Source organism: Loxodonta africana, chromosome 9 (assembly GCF_030014295.1).
Source record: "Loxodonta africana isolate mLoxAfr1 chromosome 9, mLoxAfr1.hap2, whole genome shotgun sequence".
Taxonomy (NCBI): domain Eukaryota; kingdom Metazoa; phylum Chordata; class Mammalia; order Proboscidea; family Elephantidae; genus Loxodonta; species Loxodonta africana.
In genome coordinates, this window is record NC_087350.1 from 66,450,759 (window position 1) to 66,471,822 (window position 21,064).

General features: G+C 38.3%; 1 protein-coding gene across 1 annotated transcript in view; it reads right to left on the reverse strand.

Annotated features, from left to right (window-relative positions):
• The window catches only part of MUSK (muscle associated receptor tyrosine kinase), a 108,374-nt gene that overhangs the window by 40,364 nt on the left and 46,946 nt on the right, over positions 1 to 21,064 (reverse strand). Inside the window, exon 6 of the mRNA XM_003407531.4 lies at positions 10,960 to 11,084. Coding sequence (XP_003407579.1) covers positions 10,960 to 11,084 — 125 coding nt within the window. The remainder of the gene's footprint in view (positions 1 to 10,959; positions 11,085 to 21,064) is intronic.

Below are 21,064 nucleotides of genomic sequence, written 5' to 3' on the forward strand. Positions count from 1 at the left end.
TATGTTTCACTAATTTTTTTTAATGCGTTTAATACCAGGAGCCCTGGTAGCACAGTGGTTAAGGGCTTTGCCGTTAACTGAAAGGTCAGCAGTTTGAGCCCACTAGCAGCTTCTTGGAACACCTGGCGATCGGCTCCCAAAAGATTACAGCCTAGGAAACCCTACAGACCAGTTCTACTCTGCTATATAGGGTCGCCATAAGTTAGAATGGACTTGATGGCACAAAACAACAACAGACAATGGATTTAATAAATGCTTCTTGAGGGAATCTGTGCCAAGGTATGGATAATCTGGTAACTTCATCTTGATTTGACCTTAGCAGAAAAAGGCTTCTGAAAGGCATTCTGGTCACAATTTTTCTGTCTTGTAAAGAAGTACCAGTACCTGGGAATAACCTGTGGCCCTGCAGGGTCATGTTCAGGGAGTTGCAACAGTGTTTGGTCTATACATCACAGAAAAAGGATAACAGACTAAGAGAAATTCACATATCGTTTCTGATTAGCATAGCTGTAAATGGCCTCTTCGAACCTGGCTGCTGAACTATTCCACATAAAACTTGACGTATGTAAATATTTTGTCAGCCTTATTTTTTAAATAAAAAGCTGACAATTTTCTGCCCCCCCCCTTTTTTTAATACATTTTAGAAAAGAAAATAATTCTTTTAAGGACTAGTACCCCTAAATAAAACTTTTTTTCTCCTTTTTTAATGTTGAGATCCCCTTTGCAGCTAAGCTTTGAGTTACACTTTTCTTCCAAAACATTCTAAAAGGACCAACAATGGCCCACTTTGGACAGGTAAGGCCTAATTAATATTAATGTGCCTTTCTGAGTTCAAAAACAAAATTTAAAACTCTGGATGAGAGAAATGGGTCTTAGTAACAGATCAGATCAAGAAAATTTGGGGTAATAATGTGTTGGGGTAGATTAACAGAAATCAATAGCATGATAATGCCAATAAAATGTGGATGGCTTTAAGTTTCTGAATACATACAGGATCAAGGAAAATGATAATCTCAAATCAGTCTATGTTGTTTAGGCTATACCTGGAGTGTTGGGCTCAGTTTTGGGCAATGCATTATAGACAGTACAAAAGCAATATCTATGGAATTCAAAAGAGAATGGTCAGGTTTTTGCAGACCTAAAATATACTTGAATAAATGGGAAAAAATGGAAAGAACTAGAGGCATTTAATTAGAAAAAGGGAAGACACAGATGGGCACTAGACCGCTGTCTTCAAATACATGAAAAAAGGATTATATATTTAAAAAGAATTCAACTTATTCTGAGTTTGTCTCAGAAGTACATTTAGGATCAGTGAGTATAAGCAACAGCAAGGCAGATTTTAACTCAGTATAATGAGGTACTCTGCCATAGCCACCACCTGTTGGTCAGTTTGTTGTACTGCGATGGCTTGCATGTTGCTACGATGTTGGAAGATTATGCCACTAGTATTTCAAATACCAGCAAGGTCATAGACAGATTTTAGCAGAGTTTCCAGACTAAGGCAGGCTAGGAAGAAAATTCTGGCAATCTACTTCTGAAAATTAGCCAGTGAAAACCTTATGGATCACAACAGAATACTGTCTCATACCGTGCTGGCAGAATACTGTCTCATACCGTGCTGGAAGATGAGCCCCCTAGACTAAAAAAACTAGAAAAACTAGAAGGCACTTAAAATACACAGTGGCGGTAACGATGGACTCAAGCATACCAACTATCATGAAGATGGTGTAGGACTCACCCTTCATCCAATTATTAGACAGGTCTATAGGACCAACAATAACACATGGGAGGAACTTGCTTCATAGTTCAATCACGTATATGAGACTAATGGATACACCATCCCAAAAGCAAAAACAAGAAGGCAGGAAGGGACAGGAAAACTGGATGAACAGAAACAAAGAATCTGGGGTGGAGAAGGGGACGTTGTTGACACATGGTAGGGTTGGCAACCAATGTCACAAAACAATTTGTATATTAACTGTTTAATGAAAAACTAATTTGCTTTATACTTTCACGTAAAGCACAATTTAAAAAAAAAAAAAAGATGGTATAGGACTGAGCAACATTTTTTCTGTTGTATGTGGAGTCACCATGAGTCAGGTCTGACTTGATGGTAACTAATAATACATAAGAGCAAAGCCAAAGGTTTCCTAAGGTTAAGGGAGTAGGGAACTAGTATTTGCTGTATGCCAGTTATGTTCCAGGCACTGTTCAGACTTTAACTTCTTCAATTATTTACATAAGGAAATGGTAGCTTCCTGCCTCTGGAGGAGTTAGAACAAGAAATTGATTACAATTCAGCTTTAGTTTTTCAGGCAGTCCCTTCCTTCTCTCTGAAGCTAGAGACTGTCATGTTGAGGGTCCCAGAGTTTATAGGATGAAGTTTTCTTTATTTGGTGAGGAGACCGTTTGTGTAGTCCACCCTAGCATTCTTTTGCTTTCACAGCTTCTCTGAAACTTTTGCCTTTTAATGTAATCTATCTTTATGTGGAAATAAAATAGACTAAAAGAAACTGAAGAACTTGTTCTCCAAATACTTCCAGTATAATACCTAAATAAGGAACAAAAGATTGGATGGTGGTGCATTTAGCACATGTGATATGGTTGTCATCTTTCTAAGCATGTTGACAGGTAGAAAAATTCTGAGAGGGCATCATTTCAGTCTTCAGTTCGGGAGATGTGAATATTCATATCTATTACTAATAGTCCATATATCCCTTGGCAAAAGATCTCTTTGTTTGGCCAAATTAAAACCAAAACCAAACCCATTGCAGTCAACTTGATTTCAACTCATAGCCACCCTATAGGACAGAGTAGAACTGTCCCATATGGTTTCTGAGGGGTGGCTGGTGGATTTGAACTGCTGACCTTTGGTTAGCAGCCAAGCTCCTAACCATAGCACCACCAGGGCTCCAAAACAATATTAGTATTTCAAAAAAACAACCAACCAACAAACATCAAAACACAACTTATGAGCTAGGCATAGGCTTAAGCACCTTACCCTGAAAAACAGATGGTAACAATTACAACTGCAGGACAACTATTGACACTATTTAGTCTTTTTTTACAATGTACAAGACAATGTGCTTTACTCAAATTGTCTAACTAAATACTTCCCCAAACCATTAGTATTCCCCATTTTACTGATGAGAAAACTGAGGCACTGAGAACTTTGTCAACTTGCCCAATTTTACACAGCTAGTAACATGGGTTTTTTTTTTTTAGTAACATGATTCCAAAGCTTAAGCACTTCTCACCAAAAATACTTCCTACAAAATATGTGTAAAATATAGGTGATCCACCCCTTAAGAACATTCAAAAACCCAATCATCAACATAGATGATTTGGCTATTGATATTATAAAATTCTTGTAATAAAATTATTCAACTTTTAAGGTATTTTAATAACTATCCTTATTGGTAAAGCAAGGGAGAGGCGCAATTTTTCTTTTGTTTTTTGAATGTCAAAATAATAGAGATACCATTGGTACAACTTTAAATAAATCTGCATAAAAATTCTTTGAAAAAGTAATATCTACTTTATTCACACCAAGCTACTATTTCTAGTGTTGTAAAATAAAAGGAATATTACCACTCACTCAGAAGTTCATCTGGCAGTACAAATACCTATGAAAAATAAAGATGCCTCCATAGGAAGAAAGCAAGATATTTCTTCATTACTCTCAGGTGGGCTGCTTGTCTTTCTCCTGCTTTTTGGCTCTAACTGCTCAGCGTGTGTTTACGGGAATGTTCACAGAGAAGAGGGGCATTCACATCTTTTAGAGTTACCCATACCATTACAACTGGGGTACGAGGGCAGTGCAAATAGTTAAGGTGCTCGGCTGCTAACCCAAAGGTTGGAGGTTTGAGTCTACCCAGAGGAGCCTCAGAAGAAAGGCCTGGCAATCTACTGCCAAAAAATTACCCATTGAAACCCCTGTGGAGCACAGTCCTACTCTGACACACATGGGGTCGCCATGAGTCAGAATCGACTTGGCGGCAACTGATTTGGTTTTTTTGGAACATTGTAGTTAGCGAAGAACCACAATTCAAACCCTGTTTTATTCTGTGCCAAGTATCTCCTGGCTCTGCATTTCTTTTCATTCAATCCACCAAAAATAATGTTAGTAGGGCTGTGCACTCTTCCATGTTCTCCTCAATGGACTTTCTGGTTTGGTGCTTTTACATTAAACGCCTGAAATTTCTCCCCATTTCCTGTGATTTGCGTCAGTGTGGGTAAAGTCATCTCAATTTCATTTTGGGCTTGGGTAGTATTACCAAGAATGAAACAGAGCTGTAAGAGCAACACGCTGTCTGACCAGGGGGACTGTGGATGTGCTTTTCCTTCCTTCCTGGAGGACAGTCATCATTAGTTTTAGTCTTGATTTAGAACCTGACGCAATGGATCTATTTCACCTACTACTTTTTTGTGAGTCACATCTTGAATGATTAAGTTGGGGTCTACTCAGCGAGACCAAATCTAACTCAAGTGATCCTGGTCCTTTATTACTACTGAGCGCCAACAGAGAACAATCATATATTGTTCAGTTGTAAACTCATATGAGCCTTTTGAAAACACTCAGTTTTTTTTTTAGAGCGTGTCTTCCCCTTTTCTTTATTACTGCTTTCACAGAATAAGGTAGTTGCTAAAATGATATTCTCAGTCTCTCAAATTTCTTAGTGAACTTCTTTTTTTTTTTAGGGCACTTCTTTGTACCATCCCGAGAGACTTAAGACAACTACATCAGCTTCCACAGAATAACCAAAAAATACATTGCCAAATAGGATTCAAATTTTAAATGACACTTGAAATTTAATTAGATAGGAAGCTTAAAAAGAAGAGAGACTACAGGTCTTACTGGTTTATTGTAACTTAACAAATTTAGAGAGCGTTAGCCCTGAAGTCATATTAGAGTTCATCTTTTTTAGCTACCTCAATATCTCTGACATTATACACATGAGAAAAGCAATGTTTCAGAAGTGAATTGACTCCCCCAAAATCACATCAGCTGAAGAGATGCATTTAAGACTTAAGTCTCCTAACTCCCCCATTTAATTCTCATTCTCCCATACCTCAAGTTACAAGTTTATTAAGTATCATGAATTTGTTTATTCATGACAGTTTTAAAGGGATGTTGTCATTATTGCTACGTGGCTTTGTAGGACAGAAAATTAAATAATATAAATGAATTTTAATAACAAAATAAGAGAAAAGAATGGTTTTGATCAAGTATTAGAAGAGGAAAAAATCTCTAATAAAAATAATAGTGAAAACAATAATAAATGAATTATAAGCCTTGGGGAGTGTTCTTATAATAAGGCATTATTTATTAGTTGGGGTAGCCAAAGAATTTGGCAATTTTTTTCTGTTTTACAGCATCCATCAAAATTTCACACACTAACACATTTTGTTTTCCACACACTTCTCTTTCCTCTCCGTCTTCCCTTTCCTGTGCTCTCTTTCAGGCGTATAGCCCATTGGTCCACCTAGGACACACTGCATTGCAGAGGCAAGGGTAGGGTGGGGTACAAATATAGAGCAGACCATTACCTTTTGGTGGAGTCCCTGGGTGGCACAAATCGTTAAGTGCTTGACTACTAGCTGAAAGATTGATGATTTGAACTCACCCAGAGGTGCCTTCGAAGACAGGCCTGGCAATCTGCTTCCAAAAGGTCACAGCCTCGAATACCCTATGGAGCACAGTTCTACTCTAACACACATGAGTCAGAATTGACTCAATGGTAACTAACAACGACATTACCTTTTGGAGAATCCTTTGGATAAGGGGCTAGGCAGCAACTTCACTCCTAGTTTTCTAAGCCTTCCTCTTTTCTGCCTTTCTGAAGTTTTATGTTGTTTATCTTTATTTAAAGCAAAAAAGTGTACAAATCAACTTATTATGTAGAAGTGCCTTGAGGTTACCCTTCTTTCATGCAGCAAAATTCTGTAGACTACGATATGCCAAGCACTAAATGATGACAAGTTAAGTCCCTGATTAAGGTTGATGTGTTTTTCATTTTGTTTTGCTTTCCAGAGCATTTGGTCTAGTTTTAGTTGATGTTACTGAATTTAGATAAGGAAACTTCAGAATGGTTTAAAGGAGAGTAATAAAAACCACTTAGGACTGAGAAAGATGCTATGAAAAAGCATTACGGGGATCTTGGTTGTTCATCCAGGAGAAGAGACAGTCCTGATGCAATGCAACAGTTCAAGACCATGAAGGAATGTGCTGCAGACTAGGTAGAAATTGTGCTTAATATCATTTGAATTATTCCTAAGGTACTGCCTGACAATCAACCAATAAATTCCTCCATTTTCCTGTTGTGATGCTTGAACAAAACACCACTTAGGAATACTCCTTTGCTACTATTCTATGTTGTAATATGATGATATATGGGCACTGCAACCAAGATACCAAAACGTTGGAGAGACTATCCTGGAGGAGATGAAAAATGAAAGTAGCTGACAGTCAGTTAGCTGACTAATCAAGGTGTGGGTTGTTTAGCTGTATTGTGAGACATCCCTACCTCACCCAAAGAGCAAGGTTGGGCATGCACCCCATTTCCTTGTGGTAGGAAGATGGGCCCTCAATAGGACTACCTGGAGAGTTAATATATGTTCCCGCAATTAGGAGATATCTAATTCCCACCGGTAGAATCTGAAGAGCAAAGTGGGGCTGCCTTGCAGCTCTTGTAGCTCTGTAGGATGGTCTGGACTCCCAGAGTTGGTGGGTGAAAGGTTTTATGTAAGAGCTGATTTGGAGTCATTTTAAATCCTCCCAAGGGGACCTTTTGGGGGATTGTTGGGACCCCAAAAGACAGGCTTCACATCCACTGACAAATAGGGAGCTAAGAAGAAGGTGACCAGCCTGAAGAAAATGCATCACTGGTATCATCTGAAATGTTCCTGATCTCTGAAAAATCATGAATGTGTCCATGAAGGAAAGAATCAATTTTAAATACAAGCCAGGCTTGGGGGTGTAAAGCCAGCTTATGAGAGTGTCAGTTAAATTAAAACTTTTCTGCTCCGATTATTATTGTTCCTCCTCTTTTCCCAACCAACTCTATAGGAGCCCTAAGGAGCAGCTAGCAAGTAGAGGAAGAATGAGTGAGCATAAGCTAAGAAGCCAATCATAAGCCTCTTCTGGAAGGCAGGCAGCACACTTGCAGTAGTTCCTAGAAATGGACAGAAGGAAAGGTGCCACCTCTGAATGAAGCTATAGGCTTCGGCTATTACTTAGTAGAAGACATTTAAAATAACTAAATTGAGGCTGTGATTTAAAAATCACCTAAAAGTAACCATAAAATCACAGAGCTTGCTTGAAATAGGTCCCGATGGTGGGAAAATAACTAGCCCTGCTGAATAAATTTAAAAGGGCAGAGCACGTAAAAAATACAGTTGTATTACACACAAGTCCTGCTTGTTCAACAGCTGAGTTACAACGATTATATAATCTTAGCTCACACATTTAACTCTCCTTTTTCTTAATGCCTATTATATTAAAAATTCGAGGTACATAATAACAAACCAGAGCTGCTTTGCCATGCATATCAAAACATTACCATTATTATCACTGTATTATTATGTTAAAGATGTTTCAGTGTGTCTGGAAGTGTTTCCTTAATTTTTTTATGCATAGAAAGGTACACTATATGGTATATACTAAGACAAGCATTTGACTAGTTGATGTTAGATACGAGCTGTACCTAATTGTTCCAGCTTATGTACAAATTTGACTTAAAGACATACTTAGGAATGGAACTCACTCATAATCCGGGGACTGCCTGTATTACATCACCAATAAATTAGTTATCCCTGCTGATCTTTTTAAAAATTAAGGGGCAAAATGATAAGGTTCTCTGCTGATGACAGGACTTGTAACCCCCGCAGCAGGATAGTGCTTGAGTAATGTCTGCTACATGAAACTGTTTTTTTTTTTTTTTTTCTACATGAAATCCCAAAAGATAAATGAAATCTAAAGTTAGGAAAAATAAATCCATAGAAATCAAAAAGGGGGTCATAAGCAAAGGACCAGAAATTTTGAGCAATTTCCAGAAGATATAAAGAGATGGGATTGGATTGATAGAAAAATTATGATCAACTAAGTAGCTGAAACCCACAACAACGAAAGAGATTTCCTGAGAAGAGAATGGACACGTTTTTTCCTATAGTCATGGAAAATTCCAAAGCTCAGACTGCAAGGCTATGACTTGGAGGGTGGAGGGACTTTGAGACAATCAGGGTAGTTGAAGGATGTTGGGAAACTATTATGTATGCATAGAGCACCAGGCTGAGGTATCTGCTTCTGGGCTAAAGAGTTGCTGTCCAGTTAATTCCAACTCATGCCAACCCCATGTGGGTTGTAGTAGAACTATGCTACATAGGGTTTTCAATGGCTAATTTTTCAGAAGTAGGTCACCAGGCCATTCTTCCATGGCACCTCTGGGTGAACTTGAACCTCTAACCTTTTGGTTACCAGCCTAGTGCTTTAACTATTTGTACCAACCAGGGACTCAGCCTCTGGGCTAGAGCTTGTGAATTAAATTTTCCGTAGTAGGTTCTTGTGGGGAATATTTACGTAGGGCATTAGACCCTGAGAAAATATTGATAGATCAAGTAGAGCTCCCTCCTGTCCCCCAATGAAAATATGCTAAGCAAAAAGAACAGAAAGATTGGATTCCATTGAATTGAAGTTTAAATTGAGAAGCGAAGAGAGAAGCAAAAAGTAAAGATGTAATAGAGGAAAATGTTCAGGACTTAAGAAGATTTGCATCTCAAGTTATTTGCCAGACCATTTAAAGCAAACACAAATTAAGGCATATTTTGGTAAAAAGTCTAAATTCCAAAAGAAACTGTAAAGAGACTCTCTGTAAATACAAAATACTTCTAAGTTTTAGTATTTACGATGTTCTGCATCAAAGGAAATTATGTAAACTTGCCAATAGATTCTATAAAGCTGGCATAATATCGGTAATGAAAACTGACCATGCTATCCCACTAAATAAAAATTATAGTCCATTCCTGTTTTCGAATATAGGTACAATGATATACTAAATAAAACCATTGGGAATCGAAACAACATAATTAAAAAAAACAAAAAACCCAGCATGTTCAAAGAGTGAAAAAATGGTTAAACATAAGGAAAAATTTGTAATTTAAAAGTGAGGAATTACATGTTCAACAAAAGTTTTATAGAATTGATTACAAAGCATTTTTATTAATTTCAACATCTATTTATATTGAAAACACTAAGGATAAAAATAAATTTTCTTAACCTCAAAGAGTATCAGAACTGAGTGCAAACAAACCATGAAACAGACAAGGCTTTAAAATTTACAAAATTTAATATTATATAATAAGGCATGATAGAATTCTGTTTCAGCTATCGATAGACTAGTTACTCAGACCAACCCGCATACCGAAAACAATTTAAAATGCTGGAAAATATTTTTAGCAGGTGTAACAAACTTACAATCTTTTGTTTTTCCTGAGAGGATTTTCTAATCCTAGAAAATCAGTACTTACCTTTTGATGGCCTCAAGGCTGAGGCCACAGAAATTAAAACTCAGGGCCCATAAAGGTAGAGAGTCTAATAGGATAAAGACTAAACTAAGATCTTAAAAAACTAGTTAACAGGGATAGTGTGAATTATGAGTGAAATGACACACAAAGGAATTGCAGCCCATGCTATAATTATCCAGGATATCCAAGGAGCTTCAAGCCTTGACTTGGCTTAAGGTGGTCCCAGACTAGTGGTTAAGTCTTTGTTCCTTACAGAGGCAATCAAACATCTCTTTGGAGAAAGATACCCTCATCTAGCCCTTGACTTTTTTTCTGATACAATGAATAACAGGTGAGCAAAGATAATTACGTACATAAGGAAACAAAACACAATACACAAGAACCAGCAGAGAAAACAGATAATACAAATAGACCTACCATGGCATCCCATCTCACTCTAAAATAAAACACCAAGTTATAGGCAATATGATCCACAACCCTTACACCCCTTACTTCTTTCATCTTTGTTCACTCTCCTCCACCCACACTATTCTCCTTGCTGTTCCTCGAACACACCATGTACACTTTTATCTGACAGACTTTGCACTTGTTCTTTCCCCAGTTGTCTACATGGTCCCCTCCTTCACCTCCTTCAGACTTTTGCTCAAATATCTCCCTGACCTCTCTATTGAAAATGGAATATTTCTGCTAAAGTAACACTTTTTGTGCCCTTTTCCTGCTTTGTTTTTCTCCTTAACACTTAACACTGTCCATATTCAACATATATTCCCATATGTACACATTCATTTTATTTTACTATCTTCTTCTCCCACCATAACATAAGCTTTATGAGGACGGGGAATTTTGCCTGTTTTTTGTGCTGCTTTGTTTACTACACCTTCTGTAGGGTATAGAAGAGTACATGACTTCCTCTCCCTCCCACCCCCATTGACGCTCAATACATATTGGTAGAATGAATAAGTGAATGATTACATTTACAGTGCTTAGAGTAGGATCTGACTCATAGTAATCACTTAAGATATATTAGTTATTTTTACCACTTTTGAAAAAGGATGGAATATTGGACTGAGAGATGTGGGTTCTAATTCTAAATTATTTTTTATCAAAGTAATCCCCAGCAGTGAACTAATGTTTCACTTACGAGTTTTGTGAAATTTATTTTACTTGTGTGGAAATGTATTTTTACACTCCCATTTTATACAAAGACACAGGGTCACTATTCCCCATGACACAAGGACAGAAGCAAACCCTCAGATTTCAATTTCTATGACAGTAGTTTTAAGGACAAAAGATATTGGAAGTCTTCAAAAAAAAATGGAGGTACAGAAGGAGCCAATTACAGAGGTCAGGGTAACTCTTCAAATATATAGTCTATCCTGAAATTCACTATCAATGGGTCTTCCCCGGACAAGTCCCCATACAAGCAGCACTCACAGCGTTTCCATTTTCAATCCAGGTGATGGTGGGGACAGGGATTCCTGTTGCTGTACAGCGCAGGGTCACAAAGGAACCAAACGTGGCATTGTGGGATTCAGGAGATCTCAGGATTCTGGCAAAAACTGTTAGGAAGACAAAAGTGATGAGTGACTCTCCTATAGGGAATATTCAAGTTAGAGTGGTCTTCAAAAAATGTACACCAGATCATGTTCTCTCGTGTTTCGCACTGTTTAAAGGATAACAACATCAAACTCCTGTGTTTACCTCTGTTTTAAGGATAATACCAAACTCCAAACCCTCACATATACTTCTTAACCCTTTATGCTTTGACCCTACATTTTTCACTTCTCCAGGACATGCCTGGCTTGTTCCCAGCTTAGGAACTTGCCCTTGTTATTTATCCCCCTGGACTGTTCATCCCCCAGATCTTCACTTGGCAGCTTCCTTGTATCATTCAAGTCCTGGTTTAAGTGACACTTCCTCAGAAAGACCCTCCTTTACCACCCAGCATAAAGTATATCCCTCCTCTCATTTACTTTCCTTCATCCTATTTTATTGTTTCTACAGAACTTACCACTCACTATCTGAAATTACTTATTTTTTACTTGTTTATTGTCTGCTTCCCTCTGCTAGATAGTGAGTTCTCTGAAACCAAAAACTTGCCCCTTTTTTTTTTTCCAGTGTTACAGTCAGCCTAGAAGAGTGCCTGACCAAAGTAAGTACATGATAGTATATTGCTGAATGAACGAGATAATTAATGCTTTATGTCCTCAACTGTACCCCAGTGGCAGGACAGGCAAAACCTCTCAAACTTTTCAGAGAATGAAAAGTTTGAGATAAGCATACTGGGCAAAAAAGAAAAAGATTTTAAGTAAAGGGTGGGCATGACAAAGAGTAATTTATATTCCTTTCTTAGGCTGAATCCCTACTGATAAGTAAGAGGAAGTCCTTTTGATGTGAGCAGGAATTTTGCCTTTAACTAAAGAGTGGGATTGAGGCTCAGAATGTATAATAAATTTAAAGATATTTAGACTCTCAGAATCATTATGCTTGAAAGAGACTTCAGAGATGAACTAGATTTCTCCTTCACATTTTACAGATGTGTTAACTAAAGCTCAGTTATTTGAAGGTGCGTTAATGGGTTGAATTGTGTCCTTCCAAAATATGTGTTGAATTCCTGGCCCTTGTACCTGTGAATGTGATCTGGTTTGGAAAGAGGGTTTTTCTTTTGTTATTTTAATGAGGTCACACCAGCGTAGGGTGGATCTTAAACCTAATCACTTCTGAATTATAAAAAGACCGGAATAGACACAGACACACACACAAGGGAAGACAGATGCCATGTGAGGATCATTTACAACCAGAGGTGTAACTAAGGCATAGCAGATAGAGCATGTGCCCTGGGTGTCGCTTGAGGCGGGGCACCAATGAGTAGTTTCTATTGGCCAGCACCATTTCACTGCCAGCTTTGAGAGATCATTCAGCAATTTAACACTAATTGCTCTAGGCACAATTTTCCACAGAGAGGCCCCAGGAATGCCGAGGAACCAAGGAATTCCCAGGGCTACCAACAAGGAATGAATCAACACAAATGAGACCCTTATTTGGACTTTTAGCCTCCAAAGCTTTGAGAAAATAAATTTCTGTTCTTTAAATTCACCCATTTGTGGTATTTGTGTTACAGCAGCACTAGGTAGCTAAGACAGGTGCTTTTCTAAGGTAACAATACTGATGAGTGAGAAATCTGGTCTCTAAGTTTTCTGACATCAAATCCAGTATTCTTAAAAAAAAAAAGTTATGAAACTTTTTTCATTATCCATTATAATAGAGTATGAAGCCTCAGTTAACACAGTGCTTTAAAACTTAGTTCTTCTAGTTAAATGGAATTTGTGGGGTTTGAACCTAAAGGAAAATATAGGGAAGGTAGTATATCCTAGAAAGGAGATATACAGGATGATGATAGAGAAAGTCCAGAGCTGTGTGAGAAATTGATCTGATTCTAGAATACCTCGGAATACACATGCCCTGGGCTTTTTGGTGTTGGTTTAGAGGCAGATATGATTTGCTTGAAAACTGGATGCTTTCTCAGATTCAAACTAATTCAACTTCCTATCTTTTGCTATTGAGAACTCTAAGAGATGAAATCTTGAAGAGTATGTTAGAAATACAAATGTTGAGCCCAAAAGCCAAGAGAAAGAAAAAGCAAAACAGCAGGACAGTACTATATTCAAGGCAACGTTGTTTAAGTTTTATTTGTGGTAAAAAAAAAAAAAAAAAAAAGAAGAAGAATCAATTTAAAAAGCAGAATCAAATGTTAAAAATGCAGTTGAATCTGACCCAAAATAACCAAAATTCACCCTCCTTTTAATAAAGTCCTGTGCTATAATCACCAATTTATAGGAAATAAGGGATTAAGGAACACAATAAACAACATTATGGGGATGCAATTCAACCAAACCCAGAATACAGAAAATTTAACATAGCAAATTATTTTATTTCCTCAACAAATAAATAGCATCAGGGAAAAAACAAAAATGGAAGACGAAACAGTTATAGATTAAAAGAGATTTAAGAGGTTGTAAAAATGAAGGTGTGACAGACGCATCCGACCTCCTCTAAATTCATGAGGGAGGGAGATAATCAGCCCAAAACTGATTTCTATGAGGTAGAGTTCAGACGTACCTTCTCTCTGCAACCTTTTTACCAATTCTAACACCAGCCGTCCCTCCCACAGCAGTTTCTACTTCTCTACTGGGCTTGATAATTTGTCACCATGGCCACACAGAACTCACAGATAATATTTATGATTATGGGGTTTATTAGGGAAGTAACAGATTACAATTCAGGATCAGAAATGACTCAGGATACAGTTCTTCCATCAGGACAACTTCTTCTCAGCCACGCCCATAGGCAGGCCTCTTTCTGGCCCTCAGTCTCTTGGCCTTTTGGTCCCTCAGCCACTCAACCCCTTGGCCTCTTGGCTTCTTGGCCTCTACCCTGCTTGTGCAAGTGTTACAAAGCTCTTTATCTCTACTGATAAGTGCCCAGAGGCACCCCACTCTCCCAGCAAGCCTCCTGCCTGAAGGTGCTCAGTTTTCTTCCTCCCTTGGCTGGGAAGCCCACTGTGCCATCTCCTACCAGTTTTCTGGTTCTGCTGTTGTCCTGCTTGCTGCTGCTTCTCACCATCTTGTGCCATCTCTGGTGTTACAGCTCTCTGTCTCCTGGGTTTAGGAAATTCTCAGTACAGGGATCCCGAGTCCAAAGGACACACTCCACTCCTAGCTCTTTGCTTAGATATCTAGTGCTGCTGTAACAGAAATACAACAAGTGGATGGCTTTAACAAAGAGAATGCTATTTCCTCACAGTCTAGTAGGCTAGAAGTCCAAATTCAGGGCATCTGCTCCAGGGGAAGGCTTTCTCCTTCCGTTGGCTCTGGAGGAAGGTCCTTCCTGTCAATCTTCCCCTGGACTAGTAGCTTCTTTGTGCAGGAACCCCAGGTCCAAAGGATGCGCTGTGCGTCCAGTGCTTCTTTCTTGGTGGTATGAGGTCCCCATCCTCTGCTTGCTTCCCTTTCCTTTTATCTCTTGTTAGATAGAAGGTGGTGCGGGCCACACTCCAGGGAAACTCCCTTTACATTGGATCAGGGATGTGGCATTAGTAAGGGTGTTACAATCCCACCCTAATCCTCTTTAACATAAAATTACAATCACAAAATGGAGGACAACCACACAATGCTGGGAATCATGGCCTAACCAAGTTGACACATATTTTGCGGGGGAGGAGGGCGGGGGGGGAGACACAATTCAGTCCAGGACACTCTTCTTTCTTCATAGTAGTGAGCTCCCTATGTTCCACCTCTGGGATAGTTCATTTTAAGCCTAGAGGGATGGCAAAACTGACCAATCCCCTTGTTAAGTTTCCATGCCCCTTATTTGCATGTCCCCACCCCCACAAGGGTACCATGCACCGTACTTGCATTATTAACTAGCTGTCCAATCCCCTTGGTGGGCCACAAGCACTTTATTTGAATAGTCCCATCCAATTGTTTAGTGGGAGTCAGAAGACCGTGGTAAGAAAGGCCGTCGTACCACAGAAGCACATTAGCCATATATAATGTGTGGATCTTTTTTGGATCCTTAGCCAACAAATCAAATGTTAAAAGATATTTTGAGACAATCAGATAAAAACTGAAGAGATCTTGTAGTAAATGTCATTAAGGGTGAGGTGGGGTAATGAAAATGGTCATGTGGTTATGTTTAAAAAAATATGTTCTTATGTTCTATGGATAGAATTATTTAATATTTGAAACTTTCTTTAAAATTAAATCAGCAACAATAAAACAGTAGAGGGATAGAGAAAACAAAAATGGCAGAATGTTGGTAATTATTGCTGTCAACTAATGGGAGCATGGGAATTTACTATATTAGTCTGTCAACATTTTTGTAAAATTAAAAATTTTATAACAATAATAAAATAGAAAAAAAAATGCTGCTGGGTCTACCTAAAATGACTACAACAAGTGTAGAGAAAAAGGAAACTCTAGAGTCCTACCCCACAGGTCCAGAAAAACATATAATGGGGGCGCATAATCCTACTGCCATTGAAATAGCATAAATTAGGTCCTAGGTGGCATAAACAGCTTACACTCAACTGCTCACCTAAAGGTTGGCAGTTAGAACCCACCCAGGGATACCAGGGAAGAAAAGGCCTGGTGATCTGCTTCTATAGAGATTACAGCCAAGAAAACCCTACAGAGCAGTTCTACTCTGTAACAAATGGGGTCTCCATGAGTTGGAATCGACTTGACAACAACTAACAACAACAACACTGAAAAATTTAAAAACTGGAGAAAGTCAAGGTTTTGAGGAGAAGTCTTTGGCAGAGGTTTCAGTCCTAAACTTCAGAAATGCCTACAGTTTTCGCTGTAATCTGAATTTATATTAAAGGGATAGAGTCAATATTGACTCTGGGGTTGCACAGTTGGTGTGATGGAAAGCTCAAAGGGCAAAGGATGTAAATCAAGTCCTGAAATTAATTGGCAGTTTTTCTTGAAATAAACTACCTCTCTTTTCTTGGCAAAGGAATAGGAACCAAAGGAATACATAAGTGCCAGAGGTGTAAACTAAGGTATGGCAAGTAGGGCACATGCTTGGGCACCACCTGAGGAGGGGTGCTAATGAGCAGTTTCTAATGGCCATTGCCAACTGTGAGAGATCATTCAGCAATTTAGAATTGTCATAGTCACTATTTTCTGTAGATAGGCCCCTGTGCAAATCTCTTATAAATTCTATTTCTGAGCAATTATTTCAAAGTACAAAATGAGTTCTCACAGATCTTATTTTCTCTTGCTCTTTTTTAAATTTTTTAAAATTATTTTCTTGTTGTGTTGTTAGGTGCTATCGAGTTGATTCCGACTTATAGCAACCCTATGCACAACAGAACAAAACACTCCCCTGTCCTTCGCCATCCTCACAGCCATTGCTCTGCTTGTACCCATTGTTGCAGCCACTGGGTTGATCCATCTCGTTGAGGGTCTTCCTCTTTTTCACTGACCCTCTACTTTACAAAGCACGATGTCCTCCTCCAGGAACAGATCCCTCCTGATAACATGTTCGAAGTATGTGAGACATAATCTTGCCATCCCTGCTTCTAAGGAGAATGCTGGTTGAACTTCTTCCAAGACAGATTTGTTCATTCTTTTGGCAGTCCATGGTATATTCAATATTCTTCACCAACACCACAATCCAAAGGCATTAATTCTTCTTCAGTCTTCCTAATTCATTGTCCGGCTGATGCATGTATATGAGGTGACTGAAAACACCGTGGCTTAGGTCAGGTGCATCTTAGTTTTCAAGGTGGCATCTCTGCTTTTCAGCAATTTAAAGAGGTCTTTTGCAGCAGATTTGTCCAATGCGATGCATCTTTTGATTTCTTGACTGCTGCTTCCATTAGAGTTGACTGTGGATCCAAGTAAAATGAAATCCTTGCCGACTTCAATCTTTTCTCTGTTTATCATGATGTTGCTTATTGGTCCAATTGTGAGGATTTTTATTTTCTTTATGTTGAGGTATAACCCATACTGAAGGCTGTGGTCTTTGATCTTCATCAGTAAGTGCTTCAAGACCTTTTTACTTTCAGTCAGCAAAGTTGTGTTATCTGCACAATGCAGGTTGTTAATGAATCTTCCTCCAATCCTGATGCCCCGTTCTTCTTCATATAGTCCACCCGCTCAGAGTATTTGCTCAGCATACGGATTGAATAGGTATGGTGAAAGGATACAACCCTGACCCACACCTTTCCTGACTTTAAACCATGCAGCATCCCCTTGTTCTGTTTGAATGACTGCCTCTTGATCCATGTACAGGTTCCTCATGAGCACAATTAAGTGATCCAGAATACTCACTCTCCTCAATGTAATGCATAATTCGTTATGGTCCACACAGTCAAATGCCTTAGCACAGTCAATAAAACAGGGGTAAACATCTTTCTGGTATTCTCTGCTTTCAGCCAGGATCTATGTGACATCAGCAATGATATCCCTGGTTCAACGTCCTCTTCTAAATCCAGCTTGAGTTTCTGGCAGTTCCCTGTCAATATACTGCTGCAGCTACTTTTGAATGATCTTCAGCACAATTTTACTTGCATGTGATATTAATGATATTGTTTGATAATTTCTGCATTTTGTTGGGTCGCCTTTCTTGGGAATAGGCATAGATATGAATCTCTCCCAGTCAGTTGGCCAGGTAGCTGCTTTCTAAATTTTTTGGCATAGATGAGTGAGCACTTCCAGCACTGCATCCATTTGTTGAAACATCTCAGTTGGTATTCCATCAATTCCCAGAGCCTTGTTTTTCACCAATGCCTTCAGTGCAGCTTGAACTTCTTCCTTCAGTACCAATGGTTCCTGATCATATGTTACCTCCTGAAATGGTTGAACGTTGAGCAGTTCTTTTTGGTATAGTGATTCTGTGTATTCCTTCCACCTTCTTTTGATGTTTCCTGTGTTGTTTAATATTTTCCCCATAAAACCCTTCGTTATTGCAACTCGAGGCTTGAATTTTTTCTTCAGTTCTTTCAGCTTGAGAAACGCTGAGCGTTTCTTTTGGTTTTCTATCTCCAGGTCTTTGCCCATATCATCATAGTACTTTACTTTGTCTTTTTTAGCCGCTCTTTGAAATCTACTGTTCAACTCTTTTACTTCATCATTTTTTCTTTTTGCTTTAGCTGCTTGATGTTCAAGAGCAAGTTTCAGAGCCTCTTCTGACATCCATTTAGGTCTTTTCTTTCTTTCTCTTCTTTTTAATAATCTCTTACTTTCTTCAGATATGATGTCCTTAATGTCATTCCACAACTCGTCTGGTCTTCTGTAATTAGTGTTCAACACGTCAGATCTATTCTTGAAATGGTCTCTAAATACAGGTGGGATATACTAAAGGTACTACTTTGGTTTTCACGGACTCGTTCGAATTTTCTTCAGTTTCTACCTGAACTTGCATATGAGTAATTGATGGTCTGATCTGCAGTGGGCCCCTGGCCTTGTTCTGACTGATGATATTGAGCTTTTCCATCGTCTGTTTCCACAGACGTAGTAGATTTGATTCCTGTGTATTCCATCTGGTAAGGTCCATGTGTATAGTCACAGTTTATGTTGGTGAAAAAAGGTGTTTACAATGAAGAAGTCGTTGGTCTTGCAAAATTGAATCACGCGATCTCCAGCATCATTTCTATCACCAAGGCCCTATTTTCCAACTACAGATTCTTCTTTGTTTCCAACTTTCACATTTCTATCACTGGTAATTATCAGTGAATCCTGATTCCATGTTCAATCAATTTCAGACTGCAGAAGTTGGTAAAAATCTTCAATTTCTTCATTTTTGGCCTTAGTGGTTAGTGTATGAATTTGAATAATAGTCATATTGACTGATCTTCCTCCCAAGCATCTGTCAGTTTGTCTTACTGTGGGGGCTCGTGTGTTGCTGTGATGCTGGAAGCTATGCCACCAGTATTCAAATACCAGCAGGGTCACCCATGGTGGACAGGTTTCAGCTGAGCTTCCAGACTAAGACAGACTAGGAAGAAGGACTTGGCAGTCTACTTCTGAAAAGAATAATTATTTTCTACCTTCCCCTTAATGGGGCATATTAGGTTACATTATTCAATCCAATAGTTACTGATAGGAATGAATTAGAAAGAAAAAAACTCACATAGGACCAGGTGGAATGATTTCACCTGAATTTAATTATAAGTAGCCTCATGTTTAGAAACAGAAAAATATCTCAGACCCCCTATTTGAGATACTAAGATAATGAAGCATTGTTTTAAATAATACCAGCCTAAGGTTCTCTTGGAAACCCCATGGGGCAACTCTACTCTGTCCTATAGGGTCACTAGGAATTGGAATCCACTCGATTGCAATGGATTTTTGGTTTTAAAGGTTTATATCCAGAGTCAGACTGTGTTCTTTGAGAACTTGTGAATTTAACCCACAAACTATCAAAGTTTAGGTTAGGTTAAAGCCGTTGCCATTGAGTTGATTCCGACTCCTAGTGACCCTACAGGACAGAGGAGAACTACCCCATAGGGTTTCTAAGGAGCATCTGGTAGATTCGAACTGCCCACCTTTTGGTTAGCAGTGAACTCTTAACCACTACGCCACCAGGGTTAGAAGAGCACAGAGTTTGGGTAGGATGAAAAATGCTTTCTTTGAAGGAAAAAAGGCAGGGAAAACTCCTGTTCTGCAGTAGGGTTTCCCAAGCACATTGGATTTCCAGCCACTGTGATCTATACATATTCCATTAATTATATATGTCTGTGTACAATTAAAACGAATTTAACTTAATTTGGTTTGGTTTGATTTGGATCAGTTACATAATACTCCTTGCCCTCTTGAAATAAAACCTAAGCAGGCTCTTGACATTTTAATATTTCTTCAAAAAATGTAAGCCAAAAAAGAAAAATAAGTCTTTAGTCAAAGGGTAACTTTCTCTTCCAACCTGTGTGGGATTTATACTCCCATGTTGATTTATTTCATTCCATTTTACTTGTACTTCCAGAGCTTAGGACACCAAGTTAAAGCATTTTCTGTTGACTCAATATTTTCTTAAGAAATAGAAATGGCCAATAAGCATATTATATAATAAAGCAGCCCATCGAATAATACTCTGTTAAATGCTATGATTTAATTTTTTCCATACATGGTTACATACTTCCTAACAAAATAATGCTGTTTAAAGTTGTTTATAAGGTCAGCAAAAATAAACAATTGAATAAAACCAAATAGAATACATTTAAAAGAAGCAGGGTAGAAAGAAAAAAAAAGAAGCAGGGTAGAAAGAAAAAAAAAATACCTTTAGCATCTTGTTCAGGTTCACTTTCTTCTATTAATAGAAACAAAACAAAACAAAAACAACACATCATGAAAAGGAAAATCTTGGACTACAGAAAGATCAAATGTGCAACAAAGTTAATTAGGATCTTCTTATTCTCTCTTTCAGCAAGAAACAAATGCAGCCAAGGGAAATTACTGATCTTATAAAAGCAAACTATTACGTTACAGAATATTTCAAATGATTACTTTTTAGTCAGGCAGCACGATACAGAAAATATAAACAGCATACGCAACAACATAGATCACTCATGCATTTTTATTTGAATGTTGACAATTACCCTTTCTTTAGAGGCAACAGTCTGCCTACTATTCTGATAAATTGCATTCTCCCTCCCAGCTTGGCTTCTCCTCTTATGAGGCCCTGCTATGAAGTCAGTGATGTTGAATCTGGGATCTCAGCTATCATTTCTATGGCAATAGACTTGTGTTGTGGTAAACAAAGGATTAGGGGGTTTCTGCAGAATAGATCCTCTCAACAACACAGATTTGTTCTTCTGTATCAACACCCAGAGTGCTCAGAAGCAGGGACAGCGAATTGATATCTTCTGGAAAACTACTGGGGAAGCAAGCCCCAAAGGGGGATGTAAACATGTCTAAATGTAAGGAATTGAGAATTTAGAATTATTTTGAGAAGACTACAAAAAAATCAAATTAAAATATTTAATATATCAGATGTAAACCCTACATGAGACTCTTGTTTTTCCTTGAAAGCT